Source organism: Ochotona princeps, chromosome 2 (genome assembly GCF_030435755.1).
Source record: "Ochotona princeps isolate mOchPri1 chromosome 2, mOchPri1.hap1, whole genome shotgun sequence".
NCBI lineage: Eukaryota > Metazoa > Chordata > Mammalia > Lagomorpha > Ochotonidae > Ochotona > Ochotona princeps.
In genome coordinates this window covers 109627288-109639753 of record NC_080833.1, presented here as the reverse complement: position 1 = coordinate 109639753, position 12466 = coordinate 109627288, and the positions used below count along the sequence as shown (strand labels likewise).

At 49.1% G+C, this 12466-nt stretch overlaps 1 protein-coding gene across 8 annotated transcripts in view; it reads left to right on the top strand.

Annotated features, from left to right (window-relative positions):
* The window catches only part of GON4L (gon-4 like), a 139892-nt gene that overhangs the window by 49574 nt on the left and 77852 nt on the right, over positions 1-12466 (top strand). For 4 of the 8 annotated variants that reach the window (XM_058660403.1, XM_058660402.1, XM_058660404.1 and 1 more), the window contains exons 2-3: positions 7129-7370; positions 9281-9811. The exons of 2 other annotated variants lie outside the window; for them this stretch is intronic. In XM_058660403.1, the coding sequence (XP_058516386.1) occupies positions 9307-9811 (505 nt within the window). In that variant the 5' untranslated portion in view covers positions 7129-7370; positions 9281-9306. The remainder of the gene's footprint in view (positions 1-7128; positions 7371-9280; positions 9812-12466) is intronic. 2 more of the 8 variants (XM_058660400.1, XM_058660401.1) reach the window with 2 other exon arrangements.

Here is a 12466-nt window from a genome sequence, read left to right as displayed (position 1 = left end):
AGGGTGCTAGATGAGAACTGGAGCAGCTGGGCCATGAACCGATGCCCATGTGTCATCGCTTTAGGTTGAGTACATTTTTGCTATGTCACTGTGCCATCAACCCCCTCTCCATTATTTGCATGTGACATGATATCTAGGGTTTGGCCACTGTTATGTGGTGGAAAGACCATCTCACCAATCTCCCTTCTCAACTCTGAAGGAAGACAGGGTGTCCGACACAGACTTCAAGAGCTCTCTACACATGTAGAGTAACTGCAGTAGTTCTGGCTGATGCTCTCCAAGGAGAGATCTGCAAGGGGCAGGCCCTTCTCTGGCACAGTGGGGAAGACTTGGGGTAAACTGGAGGTCATCTCAGGTGTGACTGAGCAGGAATGCCAGCCTTGGCTCAGGTGTGAAGCACAGTGTTGGCCAGAGCTGCTGATAGGAACAAAGGCTTAGGGAGTTGTCTAAAATGTTTTGGCTAAAAGTCCCACCTGGGACTTTTTGTAGCATGTTGTTGCTCAGGATCCCAGCTCTAGTTTAGCCCTCCTGAAAGGGGTTAGCGAAGTGGAAAGCCACTTGGCTCTTGCCTAGAGCCCCTGCAGTTTAGTAAATTCCGTTGTCTGTGCTGTGTGTCTTGGGCCCTGGATTTGAGGCTGTTTTGTTCCCAGTGAAAGTGGTCCCTTCCTTGCCAGTCTCTTCTCAGCTGCAGGTTGGCACAGAGCCAGCCTCCACTCCTGGCCTTGGGCAGAGAGTGCATGAACTGTGTGGAGGAGGCCAGCTGCTTGGTGGGGACGGGGGAAAGGTAGATTGGAAAGGATCCTCGTGGAAGAGGCCAAGGAAGACAGACTGAGGAATTGCCAGGTTGGTGTACAGTATACTTGGTGATCATGGTGTCCGGAGTCCACAGGGGTAGATATAGTTTGAACACCTAAGCCTGGTGTTTGGGCAGTCCAGATTAAAGCATGGTATTGCACTCTTGCATGCCATATTATAGTGTTGCTTCCTGTGCATAGTCCCTGTTCATAAAGCATCTGGGAAGGCAACAAAGCAAGGCTTATGTTCTTCAACCCTGATATCCGTGGGAGTGTTGGGTCACTCAGCCCAATCCACTGTGGCCTTCTGGGTCATCAACCAGTGGATTGGAAGCCTGGTGTCTCCTTCCTAGTCACGCCAAGACCCAAATAATATTAATACATACACATCAGAGACACACACTCACTCAGCCCTATGGATCACTTTGTATCACATTAAAAATAATAAAAACGGCCATTTTTGGTGTGCTTTTATTGTGTTTCTGTCAGGCATTTTACTTCATCTTTCTCTGAATCAAAGAGCTCATTGACTACTGTGGGGATATTTCCATGTTAGAACTGAGGCACCTGGAAACTCAGAAATCTACTGAAGAGTATACCAGGAAGGGGCAGTGATGGACTGAAATTTTGGCCAAATTTACACCCTCTGTACTCCACATGAGGGACGATCAAGAGAGTCAAAGATCTCAAGCATTACACTGCTGCTTGGTAAGCAGCTAATAGCTACCATGCCTTCAGGGCCTGGTTAATGCCAAATTCGTGTAACTGTACCAGTGTGCCAGTGTAGTTACTTTTCTCTTTCTCTCTCTCTCTCACTCTCTTTTTGTTGTTGTTTTATTTGTTTGTATTAAGATTTGAGAGGGGCAGGTACACTGGCAGGGTATGGGGACATATACCTGAGCGTGCATGGGCCTTGGGCAGGTGAACAGGATTCCAGGGAATGACGACACACTGTTAGAGTACTGGCTTGGGGTTCTACATGCTGTCAAGCATAGAGGGCTGTGGATTGCTGAAGGAATGGGGTCTGGGGATATATGGGAGGGAGGACTGCTGAGGGAAAATGTGACAGGTGAGATATGACTTCTGGGGGACTTCCACCAACCAGGCTACTGCACTTTCAGGTAAATGAATAGGCTGAGACCAGGTGGTTTGGTGGAGGGAAACCAGAGGACCTTTCAGAGTAAAACCAAACACTCACCCATGTGGGAAATTTGAACTGGTGGGCTTAGTGGTATCATCCACCATCTACTGGCATACAAAAAGGCATGGCTGGGGGATCTGCCTGGCAGGGCTCAACCATAGTATCTTGCCAGTGAGTGTTGGGATAGAGGATGAACCATATCAAGCTGGCCCACAACACTAACTAGCATGCGAGAGAACCAGGTTTGGGAGCAGATTCTAGGGGATTTGTGTACTCACCCCTGTGGTACTGCTATGCCCCAGCTTGAGTGCTGAGAGTAGTGACAGGCCGAGCTAGGCATGACCATGGAACTCACCAACATTCGTGGGTACTTAGGTTGGGAACAGGCTGGGCTGGTATGGGCTTACAGCATCCTCAGGTGTACCTAAGAATTGGGTTGTAGCTGACTGTTGGTCAGGCTGAGCAGGGCTGCTTGACGGCAGGTGTATGGGTTGGTTCTGGGGGCGAGCAGACTAGGAAAGGATTGGCCAAACAGTAGCACACTGGAATGCACAGGAGCCAGAAGCGGGTGTGGGTCATGCTGGGCTAGGCTAGGCTGGCACACTTCCTGGTTTGCATGAAAGCCATGGATGGTGGCAGGCTGGACAGGGCTAGGCTGTAGCACCCACCAGTGAGTTGCAACTGGGGGCATACCAGGCAAGGCTGCAGCATCTGATGGCAAAGTCCCTGCTGAGTGATGGGTTATTCCAGGCTGGGTTGAATCTACCACCAACATGCACAAGATCTGTGGCTGATAGTAGGCCTCATCAGGAAGCCAAGGGGATACCTCTGGTGAGCTGTGGTTCCTACTAGTGAATGCAATAGCTACTGACATGGCTACGGCATCCCTCAGCATAGGTGTGAACTGAGACTGGGGTGTGCCAGATTGGGGTATGCTCCAACACCCGTTAGTGCCTGTGAGAACTACGGTAAGTGTTGGATGGTCTGGGCTAGGGCTTGATACCCACTGAACTACGCAGAAACTGGGTCTGGGGATGGGCCAGATAGGCTAGGCTGTAGCAACCAATCGTTGCTGCCAAAAAATAGCAAAAATCAAAAATTGTTGCTAAAAGAGTCAGGCTTGGCCAGAGACCCATCAGTGTGCATGGTGAGATCTGAGACTCCCAGGTGAGCTGATAGAGGAGCTTGGGGAGCTCCTCTGTCAGGACTCAGTACCTGCAGGTGAGCACAAGAGCTAAGGCTGGGGTTTTGGAGGTTGCACTGACTAGACTGCAGTTCCCACTGCTATGCTTGTGGACCAAGTGTGTGATGGGCAGCAATGGGCTGGGTTGCAGCATCCACTGGGTTGCGTATGAGGGACTGGGGATTGAACTGGCACAGCAACTGTAACCACCAGTGAGTGTGAGCTGATGTGGTTGAGAGACTGAGCAGGACCCTGCAGTGCCTATCACACAGAGGGGCCTAGTCTGGGATTACCTCTGGTAAGGTTTCTTTGCGGATTCCGCCAACTGGACCACTGGACTCAGAACTCAAAGCCTGTGGAAAATCGCAGGATCTGTGGTCTGACTGTGGAGTACATGTCTCAGAACCGGGTCTCCTCAGTTGTTGAAGCTTCATGGAGGACTGCAGAGGACGTCCAGTACCAAAGAAGGCAGAACAAATGGATAGGTATTGGCCAAGTTTTGACAGTGAGTATCTGGGCTAATGGACACTCTAAGGTGGACTCTGTCAGACAATGGGCCTTAGAAGGATTTCCTCAACGTTGGAGCAACAAAATCAACATCTCAGAACTCTCAAAACTTCTTAAGCAGTACCCTCAGATCATGCTCCATATCGGGGACCCTGGGATGACATCGGGTGGTGTTCCTCCATCCCCGGGTACTGATGCAGTTGGGCTGCTGGGAGCATACCTCTTCCTTTTCTCCCCACTTGCCCCAGACACAGGAAGGATAAAAGACATTGGAAACAGTTGTCTCATCCACTTTCCCCCATTCCTTGACCCTCTTCACCCTGATTAGTGATCCACATGGGCATGACTTTTTCTTAACTGTGTAAACATCATTAAAAATAAATTTATTATAAAAAAGATCACATCAGCTGGGGGGAATATATAAGGAACCAAAATCGGGAGGGGTTAAGGAAGAACAACAATCTGCAGTTGTCATTTTGAGCGCATTGATGAAAGAGGTCTAGTGAGTGTTGCTTTGAAGAGTAGAACCAGTACCATCCAGCACAGGTGCCAGAAAGAGTTTCTGACTCAATGAAAAGCCTGATTCAATTGTTAGAACTGCTGCACCAGGACCCTGATTGCTTCACGATGCAGTAATTCTGCAGCCAAAATCTTCCAAACACAAGTTGGGTCATCGAGGGGCAGGCATGTTCTAGGAGGGATTTCTGCAGGGAGCATTGGACCGGATGTCTAAGGTTCTTTTTATTTCATGGCTCTGGAAAATTTTGATCATGGATGAAATGACCATGTCCATTTATTTGATCTCCAAGTGTTCAATGAAATAAGGCATTTGAAGGAGATGCCACAGTGAGGAGGCAGCACTGATGATGAGCTCCTGGAGGGCACCTGGGATGGACATCTTGGTCCTCTGTGACTCCCTCAGAGCTGAAGGGGTACTGGAGGAACTCACTGGATTCATCTTCCAGTCAGAATCGACAGGTTGCAGGAGGTGGCTCTCTCACCATTTAGGAGCTTGCTTGTTGATGGCTTGACACTGCTTAGCAGAAAAGAACACCATGTATATAAATGAATAAAGCTGCAGAAAAAGTGGGATAATCATTAGCTTCAAGAGTTAGCCTTGGGGAAGCAGTGCAGGCACCAAGTTAGTGGGTGTGAAGGCTGAGGCTTTCTCAGACCCAGCAGACAGAGCACATTGGGTTGTGCTCATTCCCATAGCCCTTCCTTGAGAGTGAAAACATTTCTTGGTTGGGTGATGTCTCCTCCCTAAACACTGAAATCCAGATGCTTAAACCTCCTGGATGTGTGAGTGATAGGATCTCTGAAGGCCAAGGGAGGCTCAATGTAAACTGTGGTCAGACTGCAGGAGACATTGGGAAGTAGGTTTTGTTTATTTGTGCAGGGCAGTCCAGCACACAGCATGTGTCCTAACACAGTTTGGAGGACTCCCTCAGAGAGGGAAAAGCTTGCTCCTCAGCGTGCCGTTCCCACCCTGTCGTGTATTTTCCACTCCACACTGCGCCCCAGGGAGTGTGGAGCGGCTGCTGGGGCCCACAGGGCTGGGTTGGGGAGCAGTGGCTCCTAGATGGTTTCTTTGGTACACAAAGCGGCCTCCCAGGGGCTGGGCCTCTTGCCCTTCCTCCTAGGGTCAGGCTCCTGCCCCCGCTGCCAGCAGCCAGGGTTCTAAATAACTTGAGGGTGGATTTTTTTTTTTAAGACTGAAGAAAAAATTGTTACTCGAAAACCAGATTTACTGACAGGAGAGACACAAAATATTGCATCCGCTGGCTCACTCACTCCCCAAGTGGCCACAATGGCTGGAGCTGAGCAGATCCGAAGCCAGGAGTCAGGAGCTTTTTCCGGGTGTCCTATGTGGGTGCAGGTTCCTTTGGGCCGTCCTCGACTGCTTTCCCGGGCCACAAGCAGGGAACTGGATGGGAAGTGGAGCTGCCAGGACATGAACTGGTGCCCATAGTGATGTTGGCACATGCAAAGTTAGGACTTTATCCACTAGGCCATTGTGCTGGGTTCACATTTTTTAAACACAAACAACTGCCTAAAACATATTAAGTATTTTTCTTCCTACATTGTTAAATGATTATGAGTGCCTTGGGATGGATGAGTGGGTTTTTTTTTGTTTGTTTTTTAAGATTTATTTTATTTTTATTGCAAAATCAGATATACAGAGAGGAGGAGAGAGAAAGAAAGATCTTTTGTCCGATGATTCACTCCCCAAGTGACTGCAACGGCTGATGCTGCCCTGATCTGAAGCCAGGAGCCAGGAACTTCCTCCTGGTCTTCCATACCGGTACAGGGTCCCAAGGTTTTAGTCCTTCCTCAAGCAGGGAGCTGGATGGGAAGTGTTGCGCCCTGGATTAAAAATGTCACCCATACAGTATTGTAGCGTGTTAAAGGTAAGGACTTGAGCCACTAGGCCACAGTGCTTGGCCCTGGAGGAGTGTTGAGAGAAAGATTCAGAGAGAATCTGAGGGAAGGAAGGAGCGGCAGTCCACCGAAGATCTGAGTGTTTTGTATGTCAAAATCAACCCAGGAGTGCAACTCCAAGTTTCCTCAGACTTCGTTGGAACTGAGAGAGTTTGTGTTATTCAAGGCAGAATTAGAAAACTAGCAATTGTAGTCAGCATTAGAAAATATCTTTATGGATATTTTTGCCTGTCTGCTTGTATTTCTTACTAGGATTCCTTCATTAAGCAGTACTTGTTGCTTGTTCACCTATAAAATGAAGAAGTTGAATATAGTTTTCTCTTTTTTTAAAAATTTGTTTATTTTTATTGGAAAGTAGGATTTTCAGAGAGGAGAGACAAAGATGTTCCATCTACTGGTTCACTCCTCAAATGGCCACAATGGCCGAAACGGAAATGATCCAAAGTCAGCAGCTAGAAACTTCTTCTGGATCTCCCACACAAGTTCAGAGTTCCACGCCTTTGGGTCATCCTCTACTGTTTTCCCCAACCCCAAGAGGGTAGCAGGAAGGGAAGTGGAACAGCTGGGATATGAACCGGCACCCATATGGGACTTTAGCTGCTAGGCTACTGTGCCACACCCAAGTTTAGTATTCTAAATCCATGTTCTTTGTGTAAATGTAAAAAGCACATAAGATTTGATGGATTGGGGCCCAGAGCGGTAGCCTAGTGGATAAGGTCCTCACCTTGCACGTGCTGAGATCCCATATGGGTGCCGGTTCTAATCCCGGCAGCCCTGCTTCCCATCCAGCTCCCTGCTTGTGGCCTGGGAAAGCAGTCGAAGACGGCCCAAAGCTTTGGGACCCTGCACCCGCGTGGGAGACCCAGAAGAAGCTCCTGTCTCCTTGCTTCAGATGGGCTCCGGCTGTGGAGGTCTCCTGGGGAATGAATCATCGAACCAAAGATCTTCCTCTCTGTCTCTCCGAGAATTATACGGATATGAGCCATTTTTATAGCTTGAGAACAGAACTGTCTTATTTGTAAACAACAGCCTCCTGGTTCTGAAACGTTATGCTTTCTTAGTTCTGTGTTCCAGAGGTCCCGCGGCAGTGAGACCCAAGGAAAGGATGCCTTCTGCAACAGTTTGCCAGTAAGTGACGTGTTTCCGCCGTGGCGTCATTCAGCCCTTAAGTAGGATGGCGCTTTGAGCTGGCGCCTGCGTGTGGACAGCCGGTCGCTGCGTTGGGCGAGTCGGGGGCGCGCCCGTCCCCGTCTGCCGTTGGCTGGCTTCCGGCGATGCGGAGAGCGGGTTTCCGCGGGACCAGGTGGGCCTGTGGGGACGTCGGGTCTGCGCCGAGGGGGCGCGGGGACAGCTGCGCGCAGGAGTGAGGGCTGTCGGGGGTGGGCGTGAGGGCAGTCGGGGCGCGAAGGCGGGAAGGTGTGTGTGGGCGGCGCCGGGTGTGTGGCCGGCGCAGCTAGAGGCCTTTGGGGATGTTTTGCAGGAGGGGCAGCTGCCTGGGGTTTGGGGTTCAGTCATCCTGGTGGTCGGTCCCCGGTTCCCGAAGGGTGGGCGTCTCTAGGGCGGCTGCTGCGTTTTGGTGCCCGGAGTCTTTGCCCGCTCGCGGCGGACTGGACAGCAGGTCTGGGGTTCGCGTGCCAGATAGGGGGTTTGCTTAGGGTACTGGTCGTGCAGTGGGGTCTTCACGTGTCCGCTGAGCTTGAATTTCCAAGAGGCGGAAGGGGCTGGGGAGGAAATCCGCTAATGTCTGGGACAAGTTGTAGGTTCTACTTATAAGTTTTTCGGTTTTTTGCTCCGGGTTTCATACATTTCCCTGACAGGTGGACTGCACCCAGTTTTGTGTTGTTGGCAGCTTTGGAGAACTTACATGTCTATAGTGGCCTGTGTTCTGGGTCTGTCATGTATGAAAGTAAATTTTCCATGTGTAAAAAGTTGCAGTGAGTTTGTGTATGATGCTTATGCCTTGGTCTGGTATTTCTGCAGAATAATTTTTTTTTTTTAATAAATACGGAGTTTTGTTGCACAGACTGGACAAAGATGTCTTGTGTTGCTTTGCTCACTTCCTGTAAGATCCCAAGAGTTAGGGCTGTGCCAGGCATAAGCCATAAGCCTGGCCTGCTCTGTGGGCTTCCTCAGTAGAAGGAAGGAACCACATTCCTGTTTCTTTTTTCTTTTTTTTTAATGTTTATTTGTATTACAAAGTCAGATATACAGAGAGGAGGAGAGACAGAGAGGAAGATCTTCCATCCGATGATTCACTCCCCAAGTGAGCCGCAACGGGCCGGTGCGCGCCGATCTGAAACTGGAAACCAGGAACCTCTTCTGGTCTCCCACACGGGTGCAGTGTCCCAATGAATTGGGCCGTCCTTGACTGCTTTCCCAGGACACAAGCAGGGAGCTGGATGGGAAGTGGAGCTGCTGGGATTAGAACCGGCGACCATGTGGGATCCCGGGGCGTTCAAGGACTTTAGCCGCTAGGCCACGCCGCCGGGCCCTACATTCCTGTTTCTGAGGTGGATTATTAGGGTGTTTGACTGGAAATGGGAGAACCTGGGCCACACTGCATAACAACACAGGCCCGACCCTGAGGAACAGTCACCGAGTTGATATTCAGTGATATATTGGGTTTAAATAAGCTCTGATATAACATTTAGTGGGTTTGCGAGCTAGACAGATCTTGGTACTATTTGGAGACAGCTTTGTGTCCATAATGATAATTTAGGCAGAGCAAGATGGGAAGGAGACAGAGAAGCAGAGAGATGCTGACAAGAATGAGAAGTATTGGGCTGTAGCTGCTGCTTCTCCAGTTGATTATCAGGTTCTATGATGTGGGATGCTGGAGTTGCAAGTAGAGGTTTTAATGTGCTGCACCAAGCGATAGCCCTGCCTGCATAAGCTTCCCTCACTATCTGTCTTCTGGTAGTGGCAATAACTAGCACTTTTTATTGTTATTTATTTGATGGACCAAATGTTGTTAAGTGAGAGGAATAATTGTTTTTTATAGTTGAAGGAACTGAAGTGTTGAGCTAAGTCACTTGGCCAATGTAACCATAATGAGTGCTAGATTTGGGATTTGGACTCAGTCACTGCAGTCTCTTCCACCTCGGGGTAGAGGTATTATTTGGTGTGATGTATTTGATTCAGCAGGAATCAGTGGGCAGTGTTGTTCCCAGGTGGTGGGAGGAACGCGGTAAGAACTTGTTTTTATTCTTTCAGGAGGGAGCTGAAGTGGGGCTTTGAACATGTTGCCCTGTAAGAAGAGAAGAACGATGATGACAGAGTCCCCACAGCACCAGGGTGGCCAGAAGGAAGATGCCATAGAGATGGACCCTGCCGTTGAGCTACAACCTTCCCCAGTGACAGACTTGCAGTCTGTGTCGCTGTCCTGGGGTGCAGGACATGACAGAGCAGCTGGCCTGGAAGCGACATGCGTGCAAATTGCAGCAGCTCAGGCCGGAGGGGAGCAGCCGTCTGGGAGCTGCCGGACGCTCAGCCAGGACGCTGCCTTTGCGGGTCTGGAAGGTGTTGGTGTGGACCTGTCTCCGGGAGCCGCCCTTCATTCCTTGGAGTCTTCCCCTGTCCTGAATGCACCCCTGGGCAAAGGGAAGTTCCAGAGCCCTGACTCAAGAGGAGGGAAGAAAACAGCCCTGAGTTCTGGGCCAGCTCCCCAGGAAGACCGAGGTGACCATCTTGGGCAGGAGGAGTCTTGTTCTGGAGAGTCTAATGAAGAAGGCCAGGAAGCAGGAGGTGAGCCCGGAAGGACCTGCTGGTCACTTGTCCTTAGGAATACACGTTCTTGTTGTCTTCTTTGCAGAGCCGTCACAGAGCAGCATTTCTGTAAAGGGGTGCCAGCCTGGCATGGAATTGGATTTGTGCCTATAGGTGTGAACACTCTTTTTTTATGACTATTTTAATAGGCACCGTCATGATGGTTTTATGGCTAAAGTTCTTGTATTGCCTGTGCTGGGATCCCATGTGGGCACCAGTTCATGTCCCAGATGCTCCAGTTCCCTGTGACCTGGGAAAGCAGTCAAGGATGGCCCAAAGCCTTGGGACCCTGCACCTGCGTGAGAGACCTAAATGAAGCTCCTGACTCCTTGCTTTGGATCTGCTCATATCCGGCCGTTGCGGCCACTTGGGGAATGACCAGTGGACAAAAGATCTTCCTCTCTGTATCTTCCTTTCTTTATTAATATGACTTTCCAATAAAAATAAATTTCAAAAAAAGTATTTGGCAGATTTGAGAGAGAGAGAAAGGTATCTGTCTGTGTGTCCTCAGCTGCTGCTTTATTGCCCAAATGGCCACAGTGCATGGGACTGGGCCATGCTGTAGCAAGTTGCCTTTAACTCCATCCAGTTCTTGCATTTTTGTGGTAGGAGTCAAAACATCTGCTGTGGTCATTAGCAGGGAGATGGATTGGGAGTGGCTGGGGCTGAAAGTGACACGGAATGCCATTGTTGCCTTCAGTGACTTTACCTGCTGTACTTCAGACTTTGTATATGTGTTGAGACTTTGTTTTCTTCTTCCATTCCATATACTCTTTGCTATTTTTTCCCACTATTAGTGTACTGTGTTGGTAATGACATGGTGTAGTGGGTAGATTTTCTGACTCTGCTGTTTGCCAACTGATAAAAGTAGTGTCTGGGTTGTCTGAAGTATGCTGTCAAAGGTAGAAGCTGCTCCTGGGAAAGCGTTTGCTTGTAGCCTCAGCCGTTGTCGCAGCACGTGGCTCTGTAGTTACAGAAGCCTTTGGGGTGGTCTGTGTTCTGTCGGTTTGGAGCAGGTAAAGGGAAAGAAGCTGACAGAGATCAGTAAGGTGGGAAGTCACAGTAGAAGGCTTAAGAGCAAGGTGCTTTCAAATGTAGTGACACAGGAAAGGTAAGGATATTGATGCCAAAGGCTCCATTTGAAGGTTGATTTTGAGGGTAGATAGAGGGGAGCTTTTTGGGAAAAGGACATTGTATGACAGGATTAAAAAGGGAGGGATGAAAGCATAGAATGTTTTTTAAAGATTTACTTTATTTTTTATTGGAAAGTCAGATATACAGGGAGGAAGAAGGACAGAGGAAGATCTTTTGTCTGTTGATTCATTCCCCAAGCAGCTGCAAAGGCCAGAGCTGCACCAATTGAAACCAGGAGCCTCTTCCAGGTCTCCCGTGTGGGTGCAGGGTCCCATGGCTTTGGGCCGTCCTCAACTGCTTTCCCAGACCAAGAGCAGAGAGCTGGATGGGAAGTGGAGCTGTTTTGATTAGAATCGGCACCCGTATGGGATCCCGGAGCGTTCAAGGCGAGGACTTTAGTTGCTAAGCTACCGTGCCGGGCCAGGAAATGCAGTTTTATAGAGAGAAGACACACAGAATGGTCTTCCATCCACTGGTTTAGGCCCTAATTGGCTGCAACAGCTGAAGCGGAGTCAATCTGAAGCCAGGATCTAGGAGCTTCTGGGTCTCTTACTCGGGTGCAGGGTCCCAAGGCTTTGGGCCATCCTCTGCTGTTTTCCCAGGCCACAAACAGGGAGCTGAATAAGAAGAAGAACAGCTAGGACACAAACCAGCATGCATATGGGATGATGGCACTTAATAGGCAATTGAGTCACCTCCCTATTTTCAGGTGCTCCAGTTTTTATCCTCCCTGCTAATGCTTGGGAACAGCAGTAGATGATCGGCTACATGTTTGGGTTCTTCACCCAATTAGGAGACCTGGATCAAGCTTTTCGCTTCATCCTGTCCCAGGGGTGAACCTTTGGATTGAAGATTTGTCTTCATCTGCTCCTGCCCCTGTTTGCTGTCATGCAACGATGGACTTGGTGCACAGAGCCTATAATAACACGCTTGGACTACCATGTTGGTGAGATAGCCAAAGTTTATTAGTGGCATCAGACTTTTACAGACTGAGGCTAACATAGGATAAGGGAGGATGTATTGAGGAGCTTATGTAGTTCCCATAAACCTTTCTACGGGACCCATCAATTGTTTCCACACCCTTGTGTGAAACTTTATTTTGTATATCCAATCAAGTGTCCTCACACAAATGATATCCATTCAATTGTCATCCTATGTTCGCTGTCTTAGAATCACAATTTTTTTCTGTTTTGTTTTCTTAAAGATTTATTTATTTTTTTCGCAAAGTCAGATATACAGAGAGAGGGAGAGAAAGAGCTGAGCAGCCTGAAGCCAGGAGCCAGGAACTTCATCCAGGCCTGCTACGTGGGTGCAGGCTCCCAAGGCTTTGGCCTGTCCTCGACTGCTTTCCCAGGCCACAGGCAGGGAGTTGAATGGGAAGTGGGGCTGCTGGGATTAGAACTGGCTACCACATCCCATTTCTTTTTTTTTTTTTTTTTTTTTTTTTTTAAAGATTTATTTCATTTTTATTACAAAGTCACTTCCCTATCCCCCTGAACC